The sequence below is a fragment of the Aphelocoma coerulescens genome, chromosome 2, assembly GCF_041296385.1.
Source record: "Aphelocoma coerulescens isolate FSJ_1873_10779 chromosome 2, UR_Acoe_1.0, whole genome shotgun sequence".
Lineage (NCBI taxonomy): Eukaryota > Metazoa > Chordata > Aves > Passeriformes > Corvidae > Aphelocoma > Aphelocoma coerulescens.
In genome coordinates, this window is record NC_091015.1 from 53,265,432 (window position 1) to 53,285,072 (window position 19,641).

At 39.8% G+C, this 19,641-nt stretch overlaps 1 protein-coding gene across 5 annotated transcripts in view; it reads left to right on the top strand.

Moving 5' to 3' along the window:
- FYCO1 (FYVE and coiled-coil domain autophagy adaptor 1) overlaps positions 1 to 19,641 on the top strand; it is a 46,013-nt gene that overhangs the window by 22,502 nt on the left and 3,870 nt on the right. For 2 of the 5 annotated variants that reach the window (XM_069007479.1, XM_069007482.1), the window contains exons 10-17: positions 304 to 422; positions 1,327 to 1,494; positions 1,915 to 2,064; positions 3,492 to 3,697; positions 4,045 to 4,189; positions 15,879 to 15,974; positions 17,648 to 17,858; positions 19,150 to 19,259. In XM_069007479.1, the coding sequence (XP_068863580.1) occupies positions 304 to 422; positions 1,327 to 1,494; positions 1,915 to 2,064; positions 3,492 to 3,697; positions 4,045 to 4,189; positions 15,879 to 15,974; positions 17,648 to 17,858; positions 19,150 to 19,259 (1,205 nt within the window). Of the gene's footprint in view, positions 1 to 303; positions 423 to 1,326; positions 1,495 to 1,914; positions 2,065 to 3,491; positions 3,698 to 4,044; positions 4,190 to 6,502; positions 6,801 to 12,910; positions 12,995 to 15,878; positions 15,975 to 17,647; positions 17,859 to 19,149; positions 19,260 to 19,641 lie in introns of those variants that run through there. The other 3 variants (XM_069007478.1, XM_069007480.1, XM_069007481.1) reach the window with 3 other exon arrangements.

Consider the following 19,641-nt stretch of genomic DNA (forward strand, 5'->3'; position numbering starts at 1 on the left):
TCTCTTGCCATTATTTTAGAGAGATTTTTCTTGATAAGGAGGCAAAAGCTCAACTGACATGGATTAACAAGAATTACAGGCCTAATACTGTCTTACTTTAGAGTGTATCCCTTATTCTGTGTGACAGAAGTAATCAGTCACTAGTACACAACTAATTACTGCCTGCTTATACAATAATATCTTAATTGGTCATTTGGCTGTAACTGATTCTTTTAAAACATTGTTAGCTGTCTTAGTAATTGTCCTGTGTGTGGTAAAGTCTTTTTTTTATATGTAAAGAAATACAGTAATTTATTTTCCTAGGCTGCAAACACGAGTTTATGTAGAAAGCTGGATGAAGCAAGAGAGCAGCTGTCTGAATCAGAATCTGCTCGGCTGCAGAAGGAAGAGGAGGTGACATCTCTTAGAGAACTCTTGGAAAGGTGAGAGTTTGGGTTCTTTCCATAAGCTGTTAATTGTAGGCCAAGCAGGGGGACAATAATCACAACATATTGAAAATTGCCACGGTTTATGAAGTACCATATGCCATGGGGTTTTATACAGAACAAATAGTGCATGGGCACTGACAGGGAATATCAGATGGACACTTCAGACGAGAAACAAGGAAATTATCCAGCACACATGAGTGCATGCTTTAGTTTTTACTGTATTGTTAATTTAGCTGATATAAATTCATAAAAGACATTTTTATAACCTCCTTTCACCTTATAGGTTAAGCACAAAATTAAAACAATATTGGGGTTTTTTTTTGTAAGGAATGGAAAATTTATGCTTTTGGACAGTTTGTTTTTTCTCTCCTCTTCATGAAGTTTCAGGGAATCAGTAAGAATTATCTGAATGGGACCACATCCTGCATGTATTTGTCAGGCTTCTTATCAGCTTTAATTATCTAACTCAGGCTATGCTTTCGAAGTCTCTCAATGTGGGCCTGTGTGGTGTGGGTAATCTGGCAGTCAGAAATAGATCTTCATGAGGCATGGGCTCACACAGAGTCTAACAGGTTAACCAAAGCCTATGTATTTTTATATTTTTGTGCTGATAAGATCTGTATTGTTCCTAGCTGGTAGTTATCATAAGCTTTACTATAAGCAGGGCATCCAAGAAATTGCTGGTTCCTGGCTGTGTTCACTAGATAATGGATCTATGTGCATTTTCAATGATTCAGAAAACTGGGGAGATTCTGCCTAGTTCTAAAAACTATGCACATTGAGAAAAATTTCACTGAAACTACCTGTTTATCAGGATGGAGGAGCCCTTCCTCCCACAGGGAAGACTTGAATGCACATGAGCTAAAAATGATTCATAATTGCCTTTGTATTTGATCAGGATCCAAAAAGAAGCTGATGAAGCAAAAGAGAAGATCCTGGATTACACTGAGAAGCTCAGCAAGGTGGCAGCAGACAAAGATAGCAGTGACCAGAAGTTATTTGCTGAACTAGATGACCTGACAAGAACAAAGCAGTTCCTTGAAGAACGTTTGATAGAGCTTATCAGGTTGGCATCATAATAAACAGCAGCAGAAATTCTTGCTTAGGATGTTCAGGGATACTGCTTAGGTCATCCAGGCTTGTATTCCTGAATTGAAGATACAAGTAATGGCCAAGTTCATTAGTGGTTGATATTTTGCATTTCCATAATATAGTCAAAAAATATAACACTCAATAGTATCTCCTTATTTTGCTGTCTGTTTTATAAAAAATGTAGTTCTCTGCATGACATGTATTTTTCTCCCTGTCTTTGCAGAAGCTTCAGTAGGTTTTGATCTATCTTTATTTCTGAAAGCTCCTCAGAAGTTTGGAGCAAAGGAATTTTTATTATGAAGCTTTCACCAGCATTCCAGTTGAGGTTGGTTAACAGAAAACCAGCATTGACAACTTCTATGTGTTTTTCTTTCTTTTAACTGTGTCATTGCAGAGATAAGGATGCTTTGTGGCAAAAATCCGATGCTCTGGAGTTCCAGCAGAAGCTTAGTGCAGAGCAGAGGTGGCAGGGGGACACAGAAGTTAATCACTGTCTGGACTGCCAGAGAGAGTTCTCATGGATGGTGCGCCGACACCACTGCAGGTCAGTTGCTGAACTGTACTGCACTGTTCAAAAGTAAAACTCAGTATGGTTGTCTACATGGAGGAAATATTTCTTAATGTTCACAGTTCAGTGAGGAAAATCGTTAATACATGACATTGTGGAGGCTGAAAGAACACATGAGCTTACAAGGGGATAAGACATTATTGGAAAGATCCCTTGACATGTATTAAGGCAAAGATCTGGATGCAACTCTGACTTGTCTGTTAGTTTCTCATTTCTGGAAACAAAGATAAACACACCCTGTATAGTGTGTTTCTTTGAAGGACTGTGCACTGGTCTGTGCATGCTCTAAACAACATTCACCAGGATGGCTTTGCTACTGTGATGGAAGTATTCCAGAACGAATTTCAATGTGCTGTGCAATTATGAATTTGTTTACTTACACTAGGTATGTTCAGAGATAATTAACTATTGCAGAATACTCTTATTTTTAAAAGTGGATATTAAATTATTTCCCCTACAGTTAGTATTAGTTATCTGATTTAGATTTCTTAAAAATGTATTGAAATGGATACATTTCAGGGTCCTAGTGATATGTTTGGTTTGACTCTTTACTGTTCCTTATCCTCATGACCTGATTTGTCATGTAAGGAAGGAAGGAAGCACTGAAACTGTTTCCATTTCATGTGAATGTAAACAACATTCTATAAGGATTAGTGAGTGGTGAAGTCATTTTGGGTAACAACTTCCAAATTACTCATTTCTGCTAAGGTCTCTGAAGGCTGCTCATGTCTTCACCCAGTAATGATTTAAATTATTATGAAAAACAAAACCATTAAAATTTCATGAGTAGCAGTCATCCCTACTGGGTGCTTTTCTTCATGAAAATCTCAACATGCTCATTAAAAAGCAGTTGACAGGCTTAATACTGAGAGACTTCAGAGTGGAGAGGGCAGGAGGGATGAATGTAAATGTATGTGTCCAATACTGCTTTTTCTTTCCAGTCTGAAGGGGAGAGGGGTCATTACAAAGCAGAGACATATAGATATGTTCTTAAAATCAAATCAAGTTTTGTTTTACCTGTCTATGAGATTCGGCCTGTGTAATATTATTAAGTACATTTCCTTACTTTGTACTTAATATAAATATTATTTATTTGTTTTGCATATTTGTGGGCACTTGATTGTTTTATGTCTTTAAATGTGTTTTTTTTGTATTTTTATTTTTTCTGTTTTCCCTGTTTATTAAGGTAGCAAAGTGTGAATGTGAATTTCTGTCCTATGCTTGTCAAGAAGACTTGCTTCACTTCAGAAAGGAGCACAGTCTGTTATGAGTTCTGCAAATGGGTGTAGCTTTCATGCTTTTGGAAAACAAGACCATTATGAAAGAGCCCCAAACTCTCACATAGATATGTTCCAGCTGTGTATGGTATTTTTCTAACACCTTTGGTTTTGAATCATTTCTAGAATGTGTGGCCGCATTTTCTGCTACTACTGCTGCAACAACTACATGGTGACAAAACCTGGTGGAAAAAAGGAGCGTTGCTGCAGAGCTTGCTTTAATAAGCCTAGAGTCATTGTCGACAGTACAGATGACTCTGGATCCAGTGCCAATCAGGAAGGATCACCAGCTTCATTGGAATCTCCTGTGTCACCATCTGAGAGAGCTTTTGGTTAGTTTACTGTTTGCATGCTGGGGAAAAATAAGTAGGGTTCTTTGACAGTCTCCAAGAAACCACATGGTCACCTCCTCCTCCAAGGACCTGCAGGAGACCATAGAGTGTTTTCAGGGTGGGGCTGATCCTGTCTTTGAATTTGATTGGTATTGAGAGAAATGTTCATGTATATTAAATGAGGGTCAGTCATCCCAACGTTTTCCATTAGTTACCTAATAGTTACCTAATGCTTCTGTAAAGGTAGAAGAATGGCCCAGGCTTCCCCCTTAAGGGTTCTTCTTGTTTGTTTTCCAGAAAGCCAGCTAATAGTGTTTATGTTTCTTCTCATGTTTTTTTTGGCACAGTTGCAAGTGAAGCCTCTAAACCACCAGATGATGCAGCATTTGATATAATCACTGATGAGGAGCTGTGCCAAGTACAGGAATCAGACTCTCTCCACAATGAAAGTCAGATAGAAAGAGACTCTCTGGATCAAAGCGTGACAGATCTGTGAGTAAACTGCTTCTCAAAGAGGGGACTCTTTGGGATTTGCTTTAGAATGTTCTTTTTTTTCCCCATTCAGTGAGAGTAGTCAACCTCTGTGTAAAGTGAAGACACCTCTGTTCCCAGGCCACATGTTCAGTTGACCAACACATGATAATTTTGGTCTATTTGCACAGCCAGCATTCAATCTAGTAAATCTAAACTGTTAATCCTCTCCCTCCACCTGCTTCACCACAGCACAGGGGTGTAGTCCCAGCTCTGTGCTGTCATCAGGCAAACTGTCACCATTAAAGTTAGCATTCAGGCTCTCTGTCTGTAGAATTCCTTACTACCTTAGAGATGACAGCTTACAGAAAAGAAAAAGAATAACTGTATAGCTACATTTGGCACAAGTTTGTTCTTTTCTTTTCTTTCTTAAGAAAATGAGAGTGAGTGCAAATTTCAGTAATTTTTTTTTACATCTATTTCTACATAAATTACCAATGAAAAGTATTTAAGGCCATCTGAATATCCAAATACTTGGTTTGCAAATTACATTGTAGTATTATAGTTAAATGTGTGTCCATTTTTAGGCAAAATATTGTTTTACTATTGTTCAGATATTTTCAAATATTTTACAAAAATTCTGTTCTGTAAAATATATTGTTTTTAAGAAGAAAAAACAAAAAGAGCAATTTCACCTAAATTATGCACTTGCTTTGCTTCCAAGCAGAAAAATAGACATGATAAATCTAAATGCTAAACTGAAAATAGTCACAGAGTAAATAGTCTGCTGCTGAGACAGCAGACCTAGACTCTTTGCACTCAGCAGACCCATTTCCAGTAAAAACCACAATGACTTGCAGTTTGGGTTGAAGACAGACAGTACAGACTGTAAAAAATCTTGTCAGAATTCTACATATTTGTTTCTTGGTAAATACCTTATATGTATTCTGCCTACTTTGTATACTGTTAACACTGACAGTATATTCCTGCTTATGATGTGCTGGGCAGACATGAATGAACTGAGCTTTGCAGTGCCCTTGTGAATTTAGTATCGCCTTTGTTTTGCAAAGGGACAATTTGTGGTGGGGAATTTTTGTTTGGTTTTTTAATGAGAAAAAAGTGAAGTGTACTACTTCTTTTAATTCATGCTATCTGCAACAGGTATATTACAGGTGAGTTAACTCTGCAGAAAGCAACCAGGAGAAGAGAAATAAGTGTGGGTCACCATTTGTTTAAATTTGAGATTAATGTAAATTAATCTTGTCTGACAAAGTATTCAGGCAGGAAGGAAGGATTGCCACTAACAAGGGAATACTATTCTTGAAGAGCACCCATGGAACAACTTACTTGCACCACGTAAACTTTTAAAGGTTGTATATCTTCCCTTGTTGTCAGACTGTAGGCAGGAGAGACAGGAAATAGTGCTTTATCCTCTGTTGCTTTTTGTTATCAGTTTCGTGGGCAGGTGGGAGAGTCCTACTGTGGTTTACTTTGAACTTGAGACATTCTGTGTAGAGAACACAAACAACATCTGCCCTTTCCCATGACACCAGTAATGCTTGGAAGATCTCAGTAGCCTGAGCACTGGAGAGGAGAATGGCCTTCTTGCTTTGCAGATGACTTGAGCATCTGGTGTTGATTGTGGGTTTGTGTTATGGGAGAGATCTAGAAATTGATACGTGAGTCAGATGATGGTGTGGTACCTGTGGTGCATATTGAAGAAAAATATCAGGGCACAGGCTGATTGTGACAGCACACAAGTTTTCTCACTTGTTTCTGTGGTGAGGAGTACACGTGTATTCAAATGAGATACTTTGGCTGTTTGTAAGTAAATGTGCCAAAGCCACTGTATTGAGTACAAGCAAAGGTTCTGCTGACCGTCTCTCCTATCGCTGATAGCAGACCATGAGAGATACTGAAAATTTTCCACTCTGTTTTCTCCCACATTTTAAAGATCTGCAGTTCAGTGACTTTCTGAGCTCCTGTTTCATTGCTGAAGATTTCTTGGCTGTACTGGACTGAGCACCTGGAACTTCATGTAGACCTATCATATTTATTCTTTTCCTTTCTAAAGCATCCAGCTAAATGTGGCCTGATTTCTATGTGGAAACTTCACATAGTCTCTAGTGGCATTCCAATAATGCTCTCTTTGCATGAAATTGAATATTTGGAGTAGAATTTGCTTTGATACTGTGTCTGGGGAACACACAAAGGATCCAAGATTGTGGTTGCTAGATGCATGTCTGAGGAAGACATACAAATAAGTAAGTTTTCAGGCTAAACTTCTTTATTGAGATCTGCTGAAAATAATCCAGGCTATTTTGGTTTTGCCAGAGATTTGCACCAGCTGGTGGAACTCTAAAAATGAGGGAGATTTGCAGCCAAGAGAGGGAAGAGAAAGGAGGCTTGCTGTCCAAGTAGAAGATCTGCGATTTACATGCTCTGTTGACATAGTTTCTTACGACCTTACTCTGGCTGATGGCAGAGATTTTCACACTGACCATACCTATTCTAGGTGCGAGTCCTTGCTGGACTGAAAATGCAAGTTGGTTCTCAAAGCAGTGAGTTATCTTAAAGGACATTCCTGTTTCTATTTGTCCCCCTTTTGGTGCCTACTGTACTTGTACTCTATTTTTCACTTGGTCTCTTCACTTAGCCCTTCCACTGTTGTTCTTTCCTTGAAGTGACATGAAACAATTACAACAAAATTATTTCAGAACAGCAGATTTTGAGAGACTGTCTTTATTGGTACAGGTCAGTTGCGAATCAATTAAAACTCACCTTGGTCATGAACTGCACAGGTGTGTGGCAAGGTAAGAGAGATGATGTACTAATACAACGCTGGCTGACCTTGAAGTAGCTCCTTCCTAAAAGTTAGGATTAAGCAGCAGTTGCTTCATACTTTCAGGTCTCTTATGTGTGTTTGGAGCAACCTGATCAAAATCTTAAATGTGAAAAGCTGAGATTAATTGTGCAGTTGTGGTATGTTCTACTACTTTAAGGCTCATGGGTTTTCTTTTGAAGTGTTGTATTTTTGAACTTTTATTTCTAAAGCAGTCACATTTACAGATTGTGTTCTAAAACAAAGGGCCCCAGGATAAAGCAGTGCACTCTTGCCATTTTTATGTATTGTAGGCATAACATGCCTGCAATAAGTGTTGCAGCAGCAAAATCAAGATCATAGACAGCGGAAGAGTGAAAAAAGCCCCCAAACTTGCCACTGCCCTGGTACAGGAGCAAAGTTTATTCACACCTTGGTAGTGGTAGAAAGAACATCTCAGCCTCTCTGCACAGTTGTTCTTTGGTTTAGATTTTTTTTTTTTCTTAATGACTCATAACACTCTTTGCCAACCTAATTGCAACTCACGTGGCTGGGCAGGGTGCAGTGTGGCCAAAAGGGGGAAGTGAACATGGTCCGAAGCATTCCCTGCCCAGTGCAGAACCAGCCAGGAAGGAGTGGGGACAGGAGCACCTCCTGCCACCCCATGCTGGCAAAGCCTGCATTGCAGTTGTGTGTTGAAATAGGATCTTTACACATGAAATCACAGCACATTCCTTCCTAGCTTTGTTTTTAAGGATACTTCACTGTGGAAGAAACAAGAGATTGTGTAGTAAGGAAAGGATTGCCTAAGCAGCTGTTTTCTAAGGGGAAAAATGGTGATATGGGCACAATGCTGCCAAAAAGGGTCAGGTTCCTCTGAGCTGTAGTGCTCTGATAGGAAGGCCTAAGTATAAATGGGGAGTAAAGGAAGATCCCAGAGAGTGTGGTTTTTGCAAGAATGGTTTGAAGCAGTTAAAACTGGTATTCCAAAGGTTTAATGCAAAGGACTTAGACCCTTTGGGCCAGACTCAACCCTGGCTTTATTGCAAGCAGCCCACAGCTGCATAAAGTCCTCCCTTTGCTCCTCTGCAACATCCCTTCTTTCTTTTCCCTATTCCAGTCTCCACACCTGTTCTACTACTTTCTGCAAGAGCTTTTGCATACTTTTCTGTCCTGCACACCTGTTTGCTTCCAACTGGGAAGTGAAAAGACCAGAGGTGGAAAGGGAGAACTGGTGCAACAAGGTTGAAAAATAAGTAAAGAATCCACAGTTTCATGACAAGGGAGCCAAGGTGCCAGGAAAAAGAGACTGGAAAGATGTCATGATGAAAAGAATGTGTGGGGAATGGTGGTGTGAGAGTTCTCATCTACAGAAACAGTGCTCAGTGTTGGAGCTAACGTGTGGTATGATATCCCTTGTGTTTACAAGGGGCCTGGTAATCTGGCAACATGAGCTCTGTTACCAGATATAAGATACCAAGATGTGTATGGAATATTCAGACTGTGAACCTGATACTAGATGAAAGGCAGATGAAAATGCTGCTTTGTTACAGAAATTTTAGATGAATGCTAAAGGATTGTTTGTAGAGACCTTGGCCCAGATGGAAAAAAACCCAAAACACCCAAAACACCACAATCACACATGAAAGCCAGCATGAAGATTGAAATACATATGTTTTTAATCCAGGAATTCTCATTAAATGAAAGGGCTGAACTAAAATATGTAATATATTTGAAACAAAACTCATGAAAGCTTTCATTAACAAACACCATTCATAGAAAACCAGCAGACCAGAGGTTTGGGAGTCAGGAAATTCAAATTACCTTTATGTCATGAAAAGTGGAGTTTTATCTCATTGTTTTTATACTTTTTGAAGACTTCTGCACTGTTAACTCAGTTACCAGCTTGGACTGGAAAAACAGGAAGCAATGAAGTATCGTGATGAAAATAGATTGGTCTAAAGCTGATCATAGTGTTTTTACTAATGGTATTGTATTTCCTCTTTCACTCAGGCTCCCTATATCAGTATTTGCAAACAAAACAAACAGGAAAAAAGAAGCTGTAAAGTAGTTGCAGATTTTCTAGGCAGTTTTATAGTGGGTGCATGCTTGTGGCATCTGCACTATATGAAGCAGTAAAAGTTTGAGTCTTCCTCTTCAGTGGTTTTCTACTGTAACTTGCCATTGGGCACATCTTGATTTTTTAATAATTTTGTGTCAATACTTCCTGATTTTCATTTCCATGAAGAAATAGAGGGTTAAGACAGCCATAAAAATAAGCAAGAGCTTTTGTTACGATAATTGCCTTTTCAAAGCTGCTGTTCAATTTAAAGCTCCAGTCTATGATCTTTATCAATCTGAAGAAAGTATAGGGTATTTGGGTAAGAATAAACAGGACAAGTACAGAAAATATTTTTATAGGTTTGTTCTTTTGGAGACTTCTAGCACACAATAAGGTTCTAATAATTAGTGAGTAGTAGATGATCATGGCTAGTGTAGGAATAAAATAAGCAAGGGTCACTTGGATCACTTCAAGAACCAGTTCTTGCTATGGAGTTTGGGTATTCTTCCTGATGTATTGCCTTATCAAAATTAACACCTCCCAAAAAGTGTGGTGCAGCAAATACTTGTGGGATCACCCAAATCAAGACAGAGATTAATTTGCCCCATGTCATTTGTATGATTTGACATGTGTGGTTTGGTGGCAAAAGTAACAGCAATAAGCTGGTCAAAGGTGATAGACATCAGAGTTAACATTGAAGTGTATACAAGCCCCATACAATATAACATGCCATGATGCCTAAAGTCCACTGCTGAGCAGCTGAAAATGCCCACAGTGGCAGCATCCAAAGAAAAGCCCGGTCAGCTATAGCCACGTTCAGCAAAAGTACTGTCAATTTCTGTCAGCGTCTTCAGTTTCATGTGGAAAACTAGTATGCCAAAGACCAGTGCATTTCCTGCTATGCCAAGGATGAAAACAACAAAATACATACATGGCAAGGAAGACTCCTATAAATATGAAAATTCTCATTTCTGTTTTCATAGGGATCAGTGATGGAGAAGTTATAATAAAGTTAGCAGTATCTGTAGTTGCCATCTTGCCTTCTTTTTAAAGGCAGCCTGGAAGGAGGCATATTGAGATTTTTTTACTCAGCAGATAATTAAATCCTAATGCATCCAGGAGACAGACAAAATCCTAAGTACTAACAGATAAGAGTTGTAGTAAAGCATCCATGACAGACAAAAGCAAATCTATTTATTTGCTGAAGAGGATTGTCTTGACAGTCAAGACCCAAACACAACAGCTGGTGGATTTGAATACCTCATCTGTTACCAGATTTATACTGGTGGGACTCAAAAGCATACTCAAAAGACGATTACAGAGACTTCTGAAAACAGTATAAGGATTAAGCTTTTGAATACATCAATGGTTTAGTGCTCAGATTGAGAGTTTCTGGGAAAACCCATGAGAGAAATAGAATTTGTTTTGCCAAATTTGGCATTTAGGCTCAGGTTGCAGACTGAGCATCAGAGTTGTTTGGCTTGGGTTGGACCTGTCCCAAAAGGCAGGATTTGAATCTCAATGAGTACCTTAGAACTTGTGGTTCAGTTAAGCCTCATCTTGTTCTGTAGATGTCAGTCACATCATCAGATGACTTCTTCCTCCTCTCAAGTCACTTACTGGAAACACGGAGGATTTTCATTAATGTACTACATTTGTATTACTCGCAGAGGGAGGAATGAGCGATTCTGTCAGCCCCTTCCCTCACACTCCCTCTCAAGAGTTGATGTGGTTTTGCAGTGTCAGCTTTCCAAGTTAAGGAGAGGCTTAACTCCTTAAGCCTCTCCTTAACTCAACAGCCCCGCAGTCAGGGCTGTTGCCAGCACATAAAAGTAACAACCCTAAGACTAATAATCTTTGCAAACTTTACCTGGTAAATTAAGTCTTTTATGAGAAAGGTTTATTGGCTTTTTTAAGATTTAGCCCAAAAACTAAATGCCCTCTCTCAAGCTACAAACCCCATGTTTCCGTGAGATTAATCCTACTACAAGATATTACTCAGCATAAGATTAGCAGAACTCACCTCTGAATCCTTAAGATTGGCTGAAAAGCCTCACCTGGTGAGTTCTAATGTACAGCAGTTCGAGTGTCCCTTGATTCTGCAAGAGAGGGAAACACTATTCAGAGAAACGAGCCCATGCAGGCAAATCTCTGCAGCAGCCTGTGGTACCGTAGCTGGAGTGCTTCTGGGACTCTGACTTGTAGAGCAGTGAGCTTTTCTCCCTGACTACTTGAGTTTGGTACCTGCAAATGTGTATGAGAAAAACTAGCACCAAATCTGACTTATTTCTGCAGCATCATTTACTGAAAGAAGACAACTGACATAAGACATGTAAGGCTGTGTAATGTTCTTTGAAAACGGAGTTCTCCCTTGTGCTTCATTGCATGTGATAGCAGTTTCTCTGCCTTTAAGAAACAAACTGGGAGCAGGGTGCTAAATATTCACAAACTCTTCCTGTCAAACAGGGGAGCAATAGGTTTTGACAGCCACCTGCTTTTATCAGTTATTTTCAGATGCAGAATAAGGTATGAGGAGGACACAGCAGTGGCTAAGCTGTGTGGTGACATATGGGTTGTGTGAATTTATCACCTATAGGGAGTGGGCTGACAGAGTACTGTTACTCCTGGATGGGTCAGTCTGAAGAACATTTGATTGTAAAGCTGTGAAGGACCTTGGGTACAGAAACCACCCTGGCTGCAGGGAACCTGCAGGCTCTGGGATGGAGCAGCCTCTGTGGAGGTACAGGCTGGGCAGGGAGGGCTGGGCAGCAGCTCTGCTGGAAGGACCAGGGGCTCCTGGTGGATACTGGTGTACACTCAGGCCAGAAACTGCTTGTGCTGTGCCTCTCCTATAATTCTGCCTCAGTTTCCCTTAATAGCCTCTAAAGAACTGTGTGAAGAGAAAATTCAAAGTTATCTTAACTACTGTTACCCACAGAGGTGGCTGTAGCCTTGGTGACCTACAGAATGCAGTATTTGAGGTATACTGGCAGCAGCTTGTCAGTATTTCTGCTGTTGATTTCCACAGTCATCAGTGTGCTGCCTCCTGCTGGGAAGGGCACTTGAAAGCACCCTGGTAATCCCTAGTTACTTGTTCTGAACATTTTGCAAATGCAGTGTTTGTCTTCATCTCAGAGCCTTACCAAACCTCTTCCCTATCACAATACAAAAAAAGAAATCACAAAGATTTTGCACGTTGTCCCCTGGAGCACAGAAATATTCCTTTGTCATGATTGTTTCCCTAGCTTGCTTTCTCTGCATTGCCTCTTGTCTTGCAGATAAGAGTGTGACCAGTTGTAAGGCCACAGAGTCCTTTTGTATTGTTTGTTGCATTTTTTCTTTGTTTCATACAGGATGTAGCCTAGCTACATTGGACATATTTTTTTTTTTAAACAGCTGGGATTTCCTATGTACCAATATGCAGATCCACCCGTAGCACATAGTGGTGGATTTTCATGTCCATCTGGGGTTTTTTTTCATCAGTTGTCTGTGTGATGCTTTCCCGTTCCAACATATGTCAGGGTTTGCCCTTAACACTTCCATCCCTTTCCCACCCATTCACCTTCATGCAAGACACTGTCTTGCACCCTGTTAAAAATCAGTGAGCTCTGTATCCCCCCTGCTCCATCCCAAACTGTGCCTCTTTTCTTGCCCATGTCAGGGGCTGTCTGTGGCATCTTTTCTTCTGATCCTTTACTGTCCTCTTTCTTTCTTTACTGCTCTTTGCTGGGTTGGAGAGGAAGGCTAATAAATAAGTTAGGGTGCCTGGGGTGGGTCTGACCTGCTAGATAACAGCAGGCCCAGGGAATCATTGGTGCACTTCAGCATAATGCCTTTGATTGTTTCTTTGCATTTTCAGATGTGTTTGCTGGGCTAAGCAGCTGTTAGGGGCTCTGTACAGCCTCCAGTCTCCGTTTCAGGTTTCTGGCTTTCACACAATTCGGTAAGACTCTCACCTGGATGACAGAAGTTCTCTCCAGAAATCATTGCACTGCTGACAGGCAGATGGCTTCTGGGATTTCACTGCTCAGCCGCATGAAGCCGACACCTCAGACACGTAGCTACAGCTGTCAGAGCTCGGGTGTTTATGAAAACAGAAAATTGCTGAGTCCAGAGTTGAACCAGCTTTTTTCAGGTTTTAATTCTAAAAGTGACTTCTTACTTTTAACTCCACAAGGCATTTATGATGTTGGCCACAGTATATTTAGTACCATTTTTAAGAAATGCTTTCCATGTATAACAAGAAGCACGCTGGACCAGACCATCCACCTTAGAGACAGTGACCAACAGCAGGTGCCTGAAGAAGTGCATGAGAACAGGACAAGCATGAAGTAATAATTCTTCAAAATGCTCTATCAGCTTCCAGCAATCTGTCTTGAGGCTTTGCTGAATCCGAGCTGTTCTCTTCTTGCTGTAGTGACCTTTCCATGCTTCAGTTCCTCCTGCTTTCAGCCCCACTTCATCTCATTTTTAAAAAGATAAAGAAGGGAAACAATACCGGCTGTTTAAACAGATACACCAGAGGGTTCATATTCATAATCTGGGGACCTGTCAAGCTGCAGGAACATTCTTAGTGCTGACACAAAGGGCAAATGGGTCATGCAAGAATAAATTCTCCTGTCAGGAGAAAAATGCTTCAGTTAAATCATGAGACTGTTTCTTATATTATAGGCTACCAGACCTTAGTTTAGACTATTAGACTCAGTGAGTCATCATAAAGAGAAGGAGGATTTTCTTTGTGATTATAAGGCACTTTGGTTTAATACACAAAGTAGGAGACCTAGCATTCCCTTAGTCGTAGATGTGTGGTGAATGTATTGGCTGGAACAGCCAAGTAGCAAGCTAACCACCTAACCATGTACTGGGTTGCAGCAGCAGGAGTAAGGAAAATCATGTGTTAGAGGAGAACATGGAACATATATTGGTCCTGGGATTTAATCTACATTTCAGGGTTCCAAATGAAAGCTGAAATTAATGGATTAAATCAATAACTCTGATGGCATTGTGTAGTAAATAATGGAGTTTGGCACTTTTAGAAAGCCTGTAGTTGTGTAGTTCTCTTGCTCTGCATGAATTCAAGGCTGTGAAATTAAAGCTGTGTAGCTAACCTGGTGGGATGGGAGACTTATGTGGATCACAGCATGAAGCCTTTTGCTGTTCCGACTGTGCAAGAAAAATATATGTGTAGTTTTACAAGCTATAGTTTAATTTCCTAGTTTGTTGTTTTGGGGCTTTTTTTCAGAATCAGTTTTCTTATCTAGTTGTATAAAGATAGCTAACAATGAAATTATTTGTATCAGTAAGTATTTGCATAGATATTGTACTAACCTTTATGGACCAACATGTAGTAAGTACTTCACTCCTACATTTCTAGTGTCTGCTTACAGCTCAGGTTTTGGCACTTAATTACAGCTTTGAGTCTCCCATGCACATCCCAGCAGTCTCTTTAGGGTATTGACAGTAGTGGTGTGACTCTGAAGAAGTCAAGAGTTATCCAAGAGGCTGCAAAAATAAGAAAACAGGAATATCAAAACATGAGTTCTGTAGATAACAGTTCAGGAAATGTATAGATAGTGGGTGCAGTTTAATTTGCAGTCATAACAGTAAATTCTTCCTCTTTCCAACCAATGGTGTCACTGCACTAAACGGACATGTGATTGCATGTGTTGACACAGTATATTCAGATGCTGCTCATGACCCCCTGAAGGAGATATTTTCTCCTGCTCTTCTGCTCAGCAGTGCTGCTTGTAGAGCAATGTCCCACTGGATTTAAAAGAAAGTGCTAAACTGGGCACTGGTTTTGAGAACTGGTCTACAGCAAGTGTGGCAATTATGCCCTCTTGGGTCATTATTGCACTTGATGATTCAGAAGCACATATGGTATTACATTTTATTAGATTCCACTGGTTTTGGAAGGAACCAACCAGCTGGCTCCCTGTAAATAAGAGCCCTTGGCATTTTTTCTGGGAAAGACAGTTTAATTGTCTCAAACTGCTGGAATGCAGAGAAGCAAAACGAGAATCAGTTAGAGAAGCTCTAACTTACTTGGAAACTATCAGTGTTTGTTTCTTGGCTCTCAGACTCATCCTTCTCTCTGTGTCCAGCCCTGTGATTCATACCTGGTGCTACTCCAGTGTTCACCCAGAGCATACACCTTTTTTGAGGGAAGGAGTGGATAGCAGGTTCTTCCCTTGGCTTCACTGCTTGCTGGGACACATCATGGTGCAGAAGAAACATCGTGCTTTGTCATCTTGTAACAGTGTCTTTAGTGTATTTGTGTTCAAATCATGCAGTATTTTGTGTATGAAAAGAAGACACAGAGTAGCAAATTCTACAGCAATAGAAGATGTTTGTGTACAATTGTCAGAGTAAGGAACTGGATAATATGTGTGTAAAACACCTCACAGATTAAATCCAGGGAGATGTCTTATCCTTTTTCAAGCTTTGTTTAAAGGACAAGTGTAGACTGTTTTGCTTGTGTCTGCCCTCAATCAAATTCCCACCTGCCAGAGAATCTTTAAAACATGGTATCATCTCAATAAGGAATTTATGTTATGATTGCAGAAGAGATGTTCTGGATGTATATATGTATTCCTCTTAGCTCATGAAACCAGGATAGGAACAGTTTTACATTTGTGCACAGTGGTGAGCAGAACAGGGCTGCAGTTTTGCTCAGTTTTATCACTAGAATATGCCGAATAAGAATCCTAGAATTTGGTATCAGGACTATCAAAACATTTCTATTTTAGGAAGACATCAGCATGCAGATGGTATTCAACCACATACTACTCAGAGAATCATGATTTTCCTTCTTTTCTTTGTTCTAGAAACAGCACATGTAATTCTTCAACCTTTGATGAATCTGAAGAGTGGCAAGTTGCTCAAGATGCTGAGATATGCTTGTTGAAGTCAGGAGAAATAATGTAAGCACAGCAGTTTCATTGCTATAGGTGAAAGCATAAAGGCTGAGCTCAGATATCAGCTATGTGAGCACAAGCCTTGCAGGCTCCTGGAAGAGCTGATCACTTGTGTCCCAGAGTAGAATTTGGTCTGAGGAGGAGGAGAGGGTGTAACTCAACCATGCAGAACAGCAGCAATGAGCCAGGTCCTCTCTCTTTAGTCCTAGGAAACTTCAGTGCAACTGGGGAACAAGAAGGAAAGATGTAGGTCCACATCACATGAGAAAACATTTCCTATTTTTATTGCAGGAATTGCTGTTAACAGGAAGGAGGTCGAGGGCTGTGCAGTTCTAGCAGTCTCTGAAAGAAACTGCAAGGGCAGATCAGGGAATGCAGCTCTAGTTGGACTTTTGCCAAAAGGAGGGAATTGGTGGCCTTTTGGAGCATGTATCTGTTATTTATTGGTGGTTTCCCAGTGTATCTTGCCTGCTCTGGTTGATACATGCCACAGCATAAAATGTTCACCTAAGCCTCAGCTCAAGCTCTGTGCGTACTGTGTGTGCACAATTCTCTGTGTGTGTCCTGCTCTGAAAGTCACAGGTACAGGCAGTAGTGATAGAACATGTCACTTGCACAGCCAAGAAAGGAATCCAACGTATGGAAATGCACGTGACTTAGAGAAATTCACCTTTGCTCACTGCTTCCTTAAGCCTAGCTTTGAAATTTTGCCTTAGTTATGGGGAAGGTTTTAAACTTTTGACTGCAAGGAGATAAATTAGTCCATGTTTCAACCTTGTTGCTGCTGTTCAGAGATCCAGGTAAATGAAGTAATAACTAAAACCATAGCTGGGCTGTAAGGCGAAACCAAGAATTATATTTAGTTTATTAAAATTAAAGGTCACCTGAGACACCACAGGACTGTGGTTTACTCTGATCTCATTGACTTGCAAACAATTTATTTGGCCTAAAGAGTGACAGATTATATTAGTTTTAGTTAGGGTAGTGTAGGTGAGATTCATGGCTCTTAGAAATTACAGGTTTCCCCTGAAGAAAGTAACTAGTGTTCTCCTGCTTTAGGACCTCACTGTTTGCAGTGTCTTAAATGGATACCAGAATGAAGTCAGCTCATATAATGCTGTAGGACTCAGCATAGAACTAAGAACTTCCTTTTTAACTGGAAGTATTTTGAGTCAGTTTTTTTGCAGCTTGGTTGGGTAAAACAGACCCAGATGTAGCGTTAAGCGTTTCAGAACAGAGCTGCTGTTCACATTCCATCCACCTGTCCCCTCTGCTCTCCTGATCCCTCCTGTTTCCTGTGCAAATTTTTATATTCACCTAGGAAGGTGAATAAACCAGGAAACTTACTGTTTGTTTAAAAAGAACAACGGAGAGCAGCACTCCTTTCTTATTGTAGTAAGTCTAAAAAGCTTTATTCCAGCACTGGTTTTCTTTAGTTTAAATGAAATAAAAGTGAACAAAATCCACATTTGGCAGAGCAGTGAAGGTTCTTAATATCAGTCAGGTTTTTGTAGTTTTTGCTTTCATCTAAGGCTGAATTTTCATGCATCTTTTGGACCTGTCCCAAATATGCTGTGGGGTCTACCAGAAATAGATGGAAAATAAAAAACAATGATTAGTGGTTCTGTCTGAGTAAGTGGATTGGACTCTTCAAGTAATCATATTTTTCTCCCTCACAGGATCAAATTACCCCTTACAGTAGAAGAGATCATGAATTTTGGAGAAAGCAACAGAGAGCTGTTCATCAAATCCAGCACCTACAGTATCATTCCCATCACTGTTACAGAGATGGGCCTAACAATTAGCTGGATCTTCTCATCAGACCCCAAAAGCATATCCTTCAGCGTTGTCTACCAAGAATCTGAAGACACACCGCTGGATCAGTGCAAAGTAAGGCCTTTGTCTCCTTACTACCTTAGAGGTTGTAGTGTTCTACACTCACCCAGCCTACAGCAATTGACAAATATTGCTAGGAGGTCTTCACCAGAATGCCAGTTGCTATTGCATTAAGGATTTGTTTCTCCAGTTAAGCTGCAGTTCTGCTAAAGGCAAAGCTACATCTTTAGTTATTTAATGTTGCCTGCAAAAGTTGAGTTTAAAAACCCTCTAGCTCCTTTTGGTTGCATCTGAAATTCACCCACTATTATTAAGCAAAAATAAAAGTCCAAGTCTGCAAAATTCTTTTTTTCCCTCAATTTCACATAATTTGTAAACTCTTTAAAGCTGATTTTGCCAGGCTCTTGATCAGAAGCCACAGGGAAACAGAAATATTGTTTGGGTTATCTACATTTCTTACAATGAAGCATATACTTAAGTGCTTTGATGGTGTGCAAAATCTCTTTGCCAGTGCGCAGGGTACCCGATTTTAAATGTGCTGTCCATATTTCATGAGGATTATGGGTTAAGTGAATCTATTTTACTCAACTAATTGCAAAGTTTTACTGAAGACAGTGCAGCTGTTGGTTTAATCCACCGTAGTAGGGTGAACTCTGTGGCTGTGATTTCCTAGGAGAATAAGACATTTATATAGCTTGTGTTAATTCACTGCACGGTTACTAACTCCATGTGAAATATCTCTTTTTCTTAATCTGAAAGCTGAATGGAGTGTGAATGCTACTTTTGTTTTGATATACTTATTTGGTAAAACTTTGTGTTTTATAAGGTCATTCTTGATCTATGTCAGCTGCTCTTTGACAGCTGTGCTAGGGTTTTACAGCAAGACACACACAGAAGCACAGATACACACACTTGTGCTGTAAGCTCAGATAAACAATTAAGATTTGCTGAGAAAGCTTATTTTATAACACAGAGAGCATAAAAGCATATATTAAAAGATATATTTAGCCAAATATTGCTCTTGGATAAATGAATTTAATGTACCACTTGCTGAAGTTACTGAAGTTTCTTAGCTTGACATTTAAAAGTTCAGGATTTGATTTTATCTCTGAAGCAGAGATGAATCACCATAGGTTAATGCTGTAAAGATATAATCAAAGGAAAACAAATGTCTCACAGCGAGATTTTAGTTTGGGTGAGTTTTTAATGCTAGTCAGTTAATTAGTTTTGCAGGCATATATGCACTGTGGGAGTTTCAAGGTGGCTGAAATCAAGGTTTTCTGAAAGAAAGTGTCAATTTACAGGGCAAATAGCCAACTTCATTTTGATTTGTATTGAATTCCAGGTTCTTATCCCAATGACTCGCTGCAACTCTCATAAGGAAACTATCAGAGGACAAGTGAAAGTCAGAAACCCTGGAATCTACACGCTGATATTTGACAACACATTCTCTAGGTAGGTCCTAGCCAGGTATAAAAGGTGAAATAAGCTTGGTTTTACAGACTGGGGAGCTGATCAGATGCGCGTTATTCTGCCATTCAGAAGTAAGCATTAGAAATTTTTCCTTGCTTGCCAAGAGATCTTCAAGACTGAGTTTTGGATCTTGTTCTTGTTTGGGGTTTTTTTTCCTACCCCCACAGCAGAATTCCACTCTTCTTTTTGGATCTTTGGGAGGGTTAACAGAAGTTAGCAAGTAATTTGTGACTCATTCCAAGACAGTTTAGTCAGGATTGTTGTCCTTTTTACAACAAACTGTCAGTTTTTTTGCCCAAGTATAAACTGAAAGACTGAATGCACTTTTAAGAAGCTTCCTCTCTTGTTGGCTTCAGCTAATGTG